This window comes from Limulus polyphemus, unplaced genomic scaffold, assembly GCF_000517525.1.
Source record: "Limulus polyphemus unplaced genomic scaffold, Limulus_polyphemus-2.1.2 Scaffold3358, whole genome shotgun sequence".
Classification (NCBI taxonomy): Eukaryota; Metazoa; Arthropoda; class Merostomata; order Xiphosura; family Limulidae; genus Limulus; species Limulus polyphemus.
In genome coordinates, this window is record NW_013668968.1 from 112,246 (window position 1) to 126,357 (window position 14,112).

Consider the following 14,112-nt stretch of genomic DNA (forward strand, 5'->3'; position numbering starts at 1 on the left):
TTCCTTGTCATCAAGTCAGATACATGTATTATAATATTGTGCAGGCATGTATCTATCCCCAGAAATATTTAAATACTTTTAATGCACCAACAGTGATGCAAAAGGAGTAAATACAAATTGTGTCTTAGTTTTAAATTTGGTGTTTGAGACCTGTGTGTTGTTTAACCAGTGTATTATTTAGCATATAAAAAAGTATTATCAAACAAGCCTTTCCAACATGAGCAATTGTATTTTCAGTAGTTTACAGATGATATCAAACCTATTTTTTTTTGCCAAAATGTTTTAAAATCTATATTGCTCAATCCTGAGTTCTTGAATTATCTAAAAGATTAAAGAAAACATTTGCAATATTTTGTGTTGCATTATGGAACAAAAAATTATAATTCTTATATATAAGAGGTAGTTCTTTGTTTTGTGTAGCTTAACATTTTAATGTGTTTTGACCAGGGGAAAAAAAAAAGGCAAACTGCAGACACTGCTGAAAACTGATGTGGTAAATTTATCAAAATTTATTCAATGAGGTATATACAGGGAACTTGATACAAACTGTTATGTTTTACAAAGTAAGAACATCTATGAAAGGCCAAATTGAATACCAAACAAACAAGGGAGTGGAAATAATAAGAGAGGAAGCTTATGGCTAATTTCTTTCTCAATACCTTACTTTCCTGGTCTTTCAGCCTCTTCCTGACCACTTCCAAAAGGGCTGGAATAATAAAGTAGAAATGAAAAGATCAACTTATAAATTTCAACTTTAGTGGTCGGCCTAATTCCCTCAATAGATTAAAGAAAAATATAGGGCTTACTGATGCTAACTCATTTTGTCCATAACACAAGTGTAATAGATGCTTTCAGGAATACTGACATTAGAAAGTTTAAATGATTTGCTTTGAAATGATGTGAAAGGGGCCCAAAACAGTTGGTACAAAGTTTTAACTTTGGATAGTGAAACAAACACACTGCACCAGAACAAATAAGGATCATCATTTATACTTGATAACTTGATTTCTGATGCACGATCATTGCAGATGCATGTAAAATTACAACTTATGAAGGCACATGAGAAACAAAATAGCCCTTGTGAAGTAGTCCTGCATACATTTATCATCTGAAACACTTTTAGCATCTCTTAACTCCCATTAGAAGGGCAAGGGAGCAGCTCTTATAAGTACTTTTCTTTATATAGATAACTATTTCTTTATTTAAATAGATATACATATTTCAATATGGAAACTTATTTTATATGACAGAATACATTATTAGGTTGGGAACAACAAATTATACAACATGCCTCAGCTTTCCTGGGCTGGTCTGAAACAGAGAATAGGTTTTGTAGCAGATAAATCAAGCAGAATGCTATTCATGAATAGAAGTTATTTTTCTAAAAGTTTTATATTTTCTTTACTCATACCTCATTAGCAATATGACCATTTACTGTAAATAATAATTTACTGTACAGCTGGAGTTGCCCAGTATAAAAGAAATCCTCATTATTAAATGTAGAACCAACATCTTCCATTTTCTTGACTTTCTCTGATGTTTTAGTAAGGAAATAAATATGTTACAAGAAGCCTAGAAGAATCATTAAACTTATAAAAAATCTAATTCTTAAGAAAAAGAGATTAAATTAAAATACATCAAAATATTAAAAAGTCTAGCTGAGCAACTCAATTCATTATAAAAGAGGAATACAGTTAAAAGCAGTAAAGACAAATGTTTTGATTGTGCTGCAACATAATTAGATAATTGAAATTTACAAGTAAAAACCTTTTTAAAACAACTGTGTACAATATTGGTAATTCCAGCAAAGATTCTTTGATTGTGAACTGTTTCAACATTAAACAAGGAAGAATAAACAGGAAGCATACCTGAAGTTCATCCTGCAACAAAACACAAAGTGTCTCCAAATTTGAACAAATAATTATTTTAGAGGATTTGACTCCAAAGCCTTGCATATGTACACAGTAGAGATGTTGACCTTTTAATTAATAGTCGTTAGAAAAATAACAAGTGGAAAAACCATTGTTATCATGTTAATCAACCACTGTGTTGTAAGCAGAATGGTCTTGGTCTCTTCTGCATAAGAATACAAAAATACAGCTTGATACCTGTTTACCTGTTGGCTGCCTTCTTGTTTGAAACATTTTCATCTATGAAATTTAGTGCTTATCACACATCTGTGGTACTACTAGATTCACTGGATGACCGTGAATAAACCACAATTTTATGATCACTAGTCACAAAATTATTAGCTGCAACACCAAGGGCAGTTTGTGTTTTGTCTGTATATAGTAATTTTCTTTCTTTAAAATGTCTTAATGCTTGCTGAATCACACGTGCACAATACTCCTCCCGTTGCCGCCACAGAGTACTGCTGATTGGCTGGAACTTTCTGTTGTCTTTGGATGGGACTGCTTCTGCTAGCTCAGCACTTTCTTCAATTACATGACCCTTTGTAGCAAAGAATTCTTTAGTGAGTGCATCTAAAATGTCTACACAATACATCTGTTCTCCTTCACAGATAGGGATGTCCATGCAAATAATTTTGTACTTGTTAGGCTTAGGTTGTCTAAGGGGAAACTCAAGAGTATCCATGAAGTCTGATAACTTTTCATATGGAATGTACTGTGAGCCTTCTGGATCAAATTTCTGCCATATTTCATAATACATGTCATAGTCATCATCAGTCAATCCTTCTTCAACTTCCTCCTGTGCTTGACTGTAATTCTCCAGAATAACAGCTATATACATGTTTATGATAATGAGAAAGCTTATAATTAAATAAGAAATAAGGTATGCAACTGCAATACTTCTGCTCCCACAGTTTCCCTCTGAGGTGTCAATAGAAGGGTCACAATCACTCTCATCCATTATGGCTGCTAAAACACCATCCCAACCAGCTGATGTGGACATTTGGAAAAGAATAATCATTGACTGACCAAAAGTTTCAAAGTTGAAGTTTTCATCAATTCCATAACGGTGTTTCACATTCATAAAAAAAGCCATACCAAAAATAGCATAGATAAACATGACAAGAAAAAGAAGAAGGCAGATGTTGAAGAGAGCAGGTAAAGACATGGCCAAGGCAAAAAGCAGGGTCCGAATCCCTCGAGCTCCCTTCACTAATCTTAACACTCTACCTACTTTAACAACTCGGACTACACGAAGAAGGGTAGGAGAAACAAAATAAGCAGCAATCAGGTCCTTGAGCCCAACACCTAAATGAGAGAAAAGTAGAGCATAAATAACAATCATGACTTTAAGTCTGACAATGTTTTAAATAGTATGGAAAATATAAATTTCTTGAACATGACAGTTGTGATTGTTACAATTTTATATTTTATTAGAAACATTTCAGGATTTGTTATTTCTAAAAGTTAAACCACTGTACAGCTAACAATATTTTTTTATCATGAAAATTTATTTTTAAGGTGAAAACTATCTAAAGTGTCTTTAACATAGTAAGTTAGTTTTCTAGGTCAAATTTTGGATTTTAGTGTGATTAGTGAGATGAAAATTGTTTATGGACTTATAAAATGTCTGTTTTGAAGAAATATCCAGCATTTATTTAACACATATTGGGAAAAACTAGTATTAATTTAAATCAAAAGATGATAAAGCAACAGTAGAATGGAATAATTGTCAATTATGTTATTTATAATTGTGTGGCACAAAGTTATTTTGTAGCCATCTATCAGAGCAATACTGTTAAAGAAGCTTTTGCTTAGTTTCTTAGCTAGTTTAACACAAAATTCTAGCAATTAGAGGTTAGCTTATATGTACTAGTTGCTACAAATACACACAAGGGACCCTAACCAATGGGAGAGGAAGGGTTAATAGCAGCATATAAAAAGTGATTTAATATATTATTTACCAAGTAAATATTTTGAATTTAGTTTCAGAAAAAATTACATATTATCTCAGAATTTTAGGTGTTCCGGTAATTCAAAAATATAATTTCAAAATATTTCAGCTGGTTTTAATCCCCCCCCAAAAAAAAACAAATGAAAAAACAAACTCCACAGAGTAAAATGATCTAGAAAGAGCCATACTATGAGTGTTACAGCATTTGAAATATTTGCATACATGCATAGATAAATAATGTCTCAAGAGAATGATTGAGGCAGTAATTATGTAAATTACATAAACTTATGCCTGAAATGGCTTTTGTGTTAAATATTATGACTGTTCTTACTGTTAAAATTATTTGCAAGAACTTATAAAACCTTCAGTGTTCAAATATCTTAGCAATAAGTTATCTGAATTGTATAAGTTAAATAATAGACTAAAAACCAAAAGGTATTCATAAAAATTAAATAAAAATTTGTTATTTGTAATAAACAAGGAAAGTTGTGGTACATTTTACTGTTCCTACTACAGTATCTCAGCAATTATAAAAACTTATGTTTGTTAAACCAGTAAACATTTTGTAGTAAATATGGACTCGGTATCTTTTTATTTTATAACTTATAAAATAAGTAGTTTGTTGATTTACTTAGTAGCTTCTTGTATATTCTAATGGACATATTAAAGTTGCTTTAAGGAGCCCAACAAATATCTATATGTGTAATTCACACAAACTTAAGTAATGTGAATAAAAGAAATGCATATTACTTTTACAATGATATAGAGAACAATATTTTTAACATAATTGTCATAAAGGTAGTAGTAGCTACATTCACTGCTCACACAAACATATGACTAAATCACATTTGGTGTGCAAAAAATGAAAATAGGTTGTAAGGTTGTTAGCAAAAAACTGGACAATATAAGCCCCAATATACATCTCATGGAAGAACATGAGTAAAGCAAAGAAGCATAGGATAGCAGGAAAGGGATTAATAAGCACAGAAACAAAGATATCAGTTAAATGAAAGCAACCTAGGGTTGAACAAATAAAATTTTTAACTCTTTCATTGGCACATTTATGGATAAACTACTATCCCAGTGTCAGGTATGCAATAAAAAACAAAAATATGTTTTAATTTTTCATTACTTATGAAAAATTAAAACTGGTAGACTTTGGGAAGTTTGAAGCAACATTCTCTTTCTTCATTGTGGTGCAAGATTCCAAATTCACATGAAAGTGTTCTAGAGGAAAATATATATCTGGCTATGGCAGTGAAATAGTTAAAGCAAATTGAATTCCTAGATTATTTTACTCTTTCTTTTTTCTTCACTGCCTGAATCATAGTTAGGAACTTCCCAGTTGTATTAGAAGCAGTATTCAAAATGTACTTAATTGTAATGATATTTGAGTATGGAAGCATTTCGTGCTAATATAATAATAAACTGGAAAACAAAGATCTATAAGCATAATGAAGTGGTTTAGATTGGGGGGAACATTGATCTTTCTTCATTATGCTTATAAATTATTGTTTGTAAATTTATTACTGTAATAATGATGTTTAAAAACCAACAGTATAGTAAATGTTGAGTTATTGTCTATATTTCTATTTATTGTTGACAACATAAACTTAATCAAGGTACATAATGAATTAGTTCAGAGCTTTTCCATGATGAATTTAAATAGAATCCTTAGAATAAAGAACAATATTATTTGCCTTTGAAGCATAAAAACAAAACAAAATCTGATGTTGTGCTTTAACATCTGCTTTCCCAACTTAAAACTTATCTACAATAATTATGGTCAACATCCAGCAGCTTTCATGCAAAAATAACTAACAACTGAAGCATGAAACACCAAGTTAGTGATTTAAACTTCAGAGTCTGAAAGAAAGATTGAAGTGAATTTCTTATGTTGACTATATCAAGTAACTCAAAATGTTGAGAAAATCTATAGCAAAGAGTAAAATTATTAATAGAGGGAAAAGCTGATCTTTTAAGAGTGGAACCAATGAGCTAATCAAAGAAATAGTTTGGTTTTCAAACTCTATCTTCTGCATAAAAGACCAAAAGAAAGTGTGAGTAGAGTAAAAAATCTAGATAATTACTAATGGTGATAAATATTCACTAATTGCTGAATTTGAGTGGAATCAATAAGATAATAAATATAGGTGATAATCACTGGTTTATCAATTTAAGATACATATTATAAAATTTTAATTATTCTATTTTTCTTTTCGTTTATGAACCACTATGTTAACAATTTTATAACTGTTATTCAAACTTGCAATCAACCTCAATGACCTGCAAATCGATTTATTTTTCATGTTTACTAAAACCAGAATTACTACTGCACCTGGTAGTAAAGTAGACAGCTAAAGCTTGATTGCTACATCTTTTAAAATTAAAACGTCTAGATGCTTTATTAAAGTTTCCAATTTTACCCTTTATATGCCCTTAGGCAACATCATGCATAGAACATGCTAATTTTGTTCACCTGGCAAGTAGACAATCTTGATTCTGTATTTATACTTCACAATAAACAAATAATTTTTTATTCACAGGTATTATTCCTGTACACAAGACTATAAATTATTATTGAAATTTAGTGTTATGAAATATCTTAATATGTTCAGAGTCTATTTGGAAGTATTAAAAAAATCCAAAGCACTGGTACTCCTTTAGGTTATTTATTTTAGGTACTGGCTGTACTTTGTCTTTGAAAATGAAACAATTAAAAGTTTGAGAAATAAATATAAGATTATTTCATGTAAAAGCTAAGTTAACAATATAATGAATGGGACGCTGGTATGTGCATAGTGGGAAATATAACATTCAAAACTCATAAGCTCATTGATATTCTTTATAATGTAAAAACCTAGTACAACATGTATGAGGTATTTATAGAATAAACTATTTAAGCAACTTCTAATTGCAGTACTGGACAAAATTATGAGTTATGAAAAGTGCAAAAAAAGTAAACTACAACACAATTTTAATCACATATTAATAACTTAAAACAACAGACATTTTAACAGCTAATTTTCCCTTGACAAATATATGCATGTTGTAAGTCATATGAACTTAGTCTTAAATACACTTTCCACCATTAACTCACAACAAATACTTTAAATCAATTAAATGCTCATTCAGTGCACCAAATTGTTCTCAAGAGCATATTTTCAAGTACTGACTATTCGAGAAAGACCAACAGTTGATGTATGTATATATATTTTTTTTACTGTTTGCTTTATATAATAATACAATTTCATTAACATCATACTTTTGTCTTGTCTCTGAAAAGCCTGTTAATTTAGACCTAATTACTTCTGAGTTTATACCCACCTAATATTGATAGTGTTACAACAACAAAATCAAATATATTCCATGGTTCTTTAAAATAATGCCATCGAAGAGCAAAGATCTTGAGAACACACTCAGCAGTGAAGACAGCAATAAAGAAGATGTTCAGTCTTTCCACAATAAGCTCAAACATTTCTGTTTGTCTGTAGTGGTCTAAACCCATGACAATCATGTTCAACATGATAAAAACCATGATAGCCATATCAAACTTGGTGTTGGTGATCAGGTCAAAAATTACAGCTTGAGGCTTAAACTGTAATAAGAAAAATGCAATAGTATTACTGGTAAGATTCAACATCAATGCCTAATGATTAAATTGTAATGAGACAAATAGAAAGTAACTTTAATGACCAAGGCAGACACAATCACCTTAGGGGTGAACTATGAGAAGAACTAGATAGCAATCCAGCATGAATTATTGTGGATAAATTATATAACAGATTTGTATATTTGGTTATTTGCTCACAAGAAAAATAACTTTTCTAATAATATTGTGACAAAATTCATACAAAAACTGCATCTTGATGCCTAAATAGATATGATGTTTAGGCATGGAAAATCATCCACTGGTACACAAGCAACAGAGTTCACAGTAAATTTAAAATTTCTAAGTTGATCAAAAATGCATAAGCTCATGATACTAGTTTTAATGTTTTTCTTTTCTCCTGTGAAAACTATACACTGATGATAACTAATGTATTAAATCTTTTAAACATAAGATATAACCAAGAACTAAATTTTATGCAAAGACTCTTTCTCTATTTACACCAATCTAGTAGTATTTGTGAAGTATGAAGCTAAAGAAATGTTTACTATTTAAAAAAAAAAATGCTAACAAGAAAGAAGATGAGACATCACAAAACTACTAATGTCATTCTTGGAATATGGAATGAATTTACACTATTATTTTTAAACATTTTTTACATGTCTTACTACCATAAGGCACCACAGTTGTCAAAATAACATATACTTGTAAAACATACTTTTACAACTAAATACCAGATCAGATTCACGAATTGATAGGATTTACTTTGCGTTGTTTAATCAAAACAATAGTTTCACTAGTTCACACTGGACAGATATGAGGGTTGCTGTTTCCAGTATTAATCACCCTTGCCAGCTCAACTTAAATCAATAAAAAACGTCTAACAAAAGAAATGAAATTTATAATTCATTGATTGACAAAAAAAAATATTTTTTTAAACTCTGCCATTGTGTTCATATATGTATTGTATTTAATTAAATACTCAATAGAATATAACTATGTTTTGTTATATTAGACTATATAAGTGTTTAATTTAACACCATACACAGTTATCAGTAAATTATGTTGGTTTACATACAAAATAAGATGTTTCAATGATTTGAATAGAATATTTCAGCATGTTATTGTTTTGTTTCAGTGTTTTTGGAAAATGTTAGTTGTTTATCAGAGGACGTTTTTTCTTTAAAAAAAAAAAGCATGGTTTCATGCAAAATATGATTTCAAGATATTTTACAAATCTGTTCTGCCAGTTAACTATGATAATCACCCAATAAAACAATGATTGTAAACAAAGGAATTTTTAACACCTCAAACTACTGGTGCATTTTCTTAGGGGGCCCATCCATACTGATCAGCTATAGGTATATAAATTTACAAGTTTATTTTGCTTTACAATATGAGGGGCCCATCGACATGTTGTTTTGATTGCACCAATGTTAAACATGCCACTGATTGTTTATACATTTTTCTAAGAAAAGACTACCTAAAATGATACACACAATCTGAAGAAAATATTGTTGGCTTGTAGTTTCACTATACTTATAGTACAAACTATAGTTGTTTTACAATCATTAATAAAATTGACTTCAAAAATGAAATATTTCCTAAAATTAAATGTACGAGTTTTTGCATGTTACATATGATTGAGATAAAAAATGTAGCTCTGTGTGTTATTTTGCATTAGAGTTGTAATAATTACATTGAAGTGCAGTAAATATTCAAACAACACAAGTATTTTTTATTACTGAAAATTATATTCAATTACTGAGACTTTCTATAAGGTACATAACAATTTATTTCATTAGCACATACAAAGGCTATTTACACTCAAATAATTCAGACTTAGTGAAGGGTGTGAGCAAACAAAATTGAAGTGATTAATTTAACCTTTTATATGCTTTGGAAACTAAATAATCTTGAAAAAATTTAGAAGGATTAAATCATAGTGCATACTGAATTGTTCAGATCAATTTCAAGCACTTTTCTAGGAATTTCTAAGCACTCTCAGAATGTTTTTCAAGCATTTTTTGGAAGCTAAAGTTTACATCAAAATCAATCAATTTATAAAATTCCTATTTATTTGTTCAACATATGAATGTAGACTAAAAAGAAAAGAAACACTATTTATTGTGCTCAACTTCGCAACTTGCACTAAAGTTAGATATATCAATATATTGTGCTGTTATAATATTTTCAAGTACTTTTACAAAAAAAAAGCCCCCTTTCAAGCCCTTGAAATTTGATTCTCAATTTCATGGTCTTTCAAGGATGCATATACACCCTGTTAAATGCATCATGAAATAACTGTTGGCCAGTTTATAAAAAAATAATGCCCTCCTTATAGCACTAAATTTCAGTTTAATCTCTGTGGTGGCCACAACATGGATAACTCACTGAGTGACTGTGTTTAAAACAAACAAAAAGTAGATGATGTTGGAACTAGTGAGAATTACTTTCATTTCCATTTTAGATCAAGTTCATATTTAATTCTCCCTTTTTTTCAGTTAACAAATTCCAAAAATGAACAATATGAATAATCATATGAAAGACTATGTGGAGCTGTTTAATTGACTTTGTGCTATAAATTAATACAAAAAAGAAAAGAAAAAGTAAAAAGTAGTGCTAAATGTTAAATGAAAGTTGATATTTTCCCTACCTGAAAATGTATTTTCGATAGATACTCACTTCCATGCACAGATTAGCTATTTTCCTCTTGACGTCACATTATGTTGCCTTAAGAGATTTGCACAACACCAGCCTTGTAAAACTCCCACCTAAAATTCACATGGAAATATGTGAAGTTGCAGTACCATGTATCATGCAGCAAAACCCTCTACAAATAGGAGAGTTAAACACCTCCTTGCACAAATACTCCCTCTATGTTCATGTGTGAAAATCCTTATTTTTTGATAAGAAAAGTGTACTGGGAAAGTGGGGAGTAAGGGTGAGAATGTGCATGGTGGTGAGTATCTATCAGAAATACATTTTTAGATAAGGAAAATGTTAACTTCCAATACGATGACTCACCTTCATGCACAAATTAGTTACAATTTCATGTTGAAATGGTGGAGGGACTGATGTAGAAATTACATAGATGAGCATGATGAGACTCTGTGCATGAGCACCTGCAAAACCCTAGCCAGAGAAGCAAGCAGAAACATGACTCTTGTGCTGGCTTTTTCTATGATAGACAATGGAACGGGTACAGTCTGGATCGGACTAGAAAAGTTACATAGAAATACCATGAGTAGAACTCCAGTGATGTTGTGAAACACCCCATCTCACAGTTGGCACTGATTGGGCCAGAGCAGATGGTCTGAGTGTTTTCTGTTATGCTGGCCCAATGTGGAATTTTGGATAAGTATGCTCTGTGAGGCAACACTGGCCACCTAGTGGAACCCAAAAGTGTGAGGAAGGAATAAGTAAACAAATACTCACATTTGTTACAAGTGTGGGTTAACTGTAGAATGGCCATTGGTGGAAGTCTTTATACTACTGGAACAAGACAGTCAGATAGTGGAAATAGTTAAATCATATGAGCTGGTGGATCCAATCCATAATGGGGTAAGGAGAGATGACCAGGTAGAGGAGGTGTTCCAGTCATAAAGGAACAGTGAGTAACCACAAGGAGGAAGAGTGTGACAAAACACTGAGCAGTCTGGACAGGACAAGAGCATCTGTACAGAACACAAATAACATCAAAAAGAAAAAAGATATGGAAAAAAAGGTGTGACCACTTTCTCCTGCTATGGAATATAAGAGAAGGAAAGACCAGCCAGAACAAAGGAGAGGGGAAGAGCAGTAATGAGAAAGTGGTAGGAAACAAGGGAGTAGATATGTGTACAACAACTATCAGCAATAAGTAGAAATAGGGCTCATGAGTCCAAGTACAGCAGAAACATCTGCTAGAGGTTTGATAGGGACCCAGTTAAGAGCACGGAGAACCAAATTGATAATCCAATGAGACAAGAAGTAGGAGGGGGGTGGGGCAGTGGATAAGGAAAGAATGAAAGAGAGTAGAAAAGAGGCAGAGAAGAAGGGAAACTGTAACTGAAATGCCACCCTAAAGCCTGAGATAGAAGAGACTTAGAGATCATGGAAGAACCATCCCGTGAAATAAGAAAAATACGTTACAGTGTAATGAAGTCAAAGAGAAATGGTGACAATGAGACCAAGGTGATAAGTACGTCTTATTCATTGGCACACAGAAGAGATATAAGGGTAAAAGGACTGGGACAAAAGGAAAACTATATGATCAGGGAAGTGGACTGAACAATCACACACACACACAATTATAAAGGAATGTCATATCTCAAGAAATGAGCAATGTGTGAGAGTGGATCAAAAGGGATGGGAAGTTGAGAAGGGGAAAACAGGGCTTAGACTCGTGGAAGTGGAGTAACATAAATAAGGTTGGGATAGATTGTGAGGGAACACCAAAGGAACCCCTTAAGAGGTGTCCCAAAATTGAGCAAGGAGCTGAAGGAGGAGATGGAGAAGAAAACATGCATAGTAATAAAGATGGGACAGACCAGGGTGAAGGTATAGACAGCCAGAGCTGAGTATTGAGGCACAGGAGACCAGAAAAGAGAAAGTTGACAAAAAGGGATGTTGCAAGGCAACAAAAGGGGAAGGAACAATGAGAAAGCAGAACAACAGACCAGTGAGTGAGAAACCAATCTATGGACAGAATGGAGTTGTGTCGAGAAGACAGCTTGCAATGATGTGCAGTGCCCCCAGAACATGACAGGTTATGAACAGATTTGAATGGCAGAGGCTCAGAACCAAGTCTGAACTTTTATAAGTATATGTAAAGGAGTAAGGAAAGAAGATTAAACATTATCTACTAGCAGTACATGTAACAGAGTAAGTAGTCATATCTAAACATTGACTATGGGTGACATCATATGGAACAAGCAATTGTGTTTAAATAACATCTTCTAATGATATGTGAAGTAGTAATTAATCAGATATAATCATTATAGTCTATGTGGACATGTGAAGGAGAAAGGATTGTTCATTTGAATTTCGTGCAAAGCTACACGAGGGCTATCTGCGCTAGCCATCCCTAATTTAGCAGTGTAAGACTAGAGGGAAGGCAGCTAGTCATCACCACACACCAAAAATTCTTGGGATGCTCTTTCACCAAAGAATAGTGAGATTGACCGTCACATTATAACGCCCCCCACGGCTGAAAAGGCGAGCATTTTTGGTGGGACAGGGATTTGAACCCGCGACCCTCAGATTGTGAGTCAAGTGCCATAACCACCTGGCCATGCCGGGCCTGAAGGAGTAAGGAACAAGGATGAAACATGACCTGCAATGTGTACATGCAAAGAAGTAATGAACTGTAACAAAATAGTGATAAATATGTGTGACTTGTCAAGGAGTAATGGATGACAACTAAACATTACCATCCATGGGTACACATTATGCAGTAAAACAACGTCAAAGTGTTAATCATTAAGTGAGCATGTTAAGGAGTAATGAAAGTAGTCTATACATAATCATCAAAGTGTTATAAGTAAAGGAAGAATAAACAATATTGAAATATTATCTCCTCTGTGTGCATGTTAAGGGGTAATGAAATAGAACTAAACATAAATGTCTAAGTTACAGGATAAAGAGGAACTAGATCAAAGCATCATCTACTGTGCACATAAAAGGAGTATGGAACTACAACTAAACAGTACCTACTAAGTGTACATGTTAAGGAGTAATGAACTACAACTAAACAGTACCTACTAAGTGTACATATCAAGGTGTAATGAACTACAACTAAACAGTACCTACTAAGTGTACATATCAAGGAGTAATGAACTACAACTAAACAGTACCTACTAAGTGTACATGTTAAGAAGTAATGAACTACAACTAAACAGTACCTACTAAGTGTACATATTAAGGAGTATTGAACTACAACTAAAGAGTACCTACTAAGTGTACATGTTAAGGAGTATTGAACTACAACTAAAAAGTACCTGCTAAGTGTACATGTTAAGAAGTAATGAACTACAACTAAACAGAACCTACTATGTGTACATATCAAGGAGTAATGAACTACAACTAAACAGTACCTACTAAGTGTACATGTCAAGGAGTAATGAAGTACAACTAAACAGTACCTACTAAGTGTACATATCAAGATGTAATGAACTACAACTAAACAGTACCTACTAAGTGTACATGTTAAGAAGTAATGAACTACAACTAAACAGTACCTACAATCTGTACATATCAAGGAGTAATGAACTACAACTAAACAGAACCTACTAAGTGTACATATCAAGGAGTAATGAACTACAACTAAACAGTACCTACTAAGTGTACATGTCAAGGAGTAATGAACTACAACTAAACAGTACCTACTAAGTGTACATATCAAGATGTAATGAACTACAACTAAACAGTACCTACTAAGTGTACATGTTAAGAAGTAATGAACTACAACTAAACAGTACCTACTAAGTGTACATATCAAGGAGTAATGAACTACAACTAAACAGAACCTACTAAGTGTACATATCAAGGAGTAATGAACTACATCTAGACAGTACCTACTAAGTGTACATATCAAGGAGTAATGAACTACAACTAAACAGTACCTACTAAGTGTACATATCAAGGAGTAATGAACT

The 14,112-nt window shown here is 32.3% G+C and overlaps 1 protein-coding gene across 1 annotated transcript; it reads right to left on the minus strand.

Moving 5' to 3' along the window:
• Positions 1-486: 486 nt before the first annotated feature.
• On the minus strand, positions 487-7,462 carry LOC106469214 (sodium channel protein para-like; the record flags this gene model as incomplete). The annotated part of the gene is made up of 2 exons (XM_013929682.2): positions 487-3,218; positions 7,192-7,462. Coding segments are annotated over 2 exons (1,320 nt in total), but the record flags the coding sequence as incomplete, so codon positions are not given.
• Positions 7,463-14,112: the final 6,650 nt, after the last annotated feature.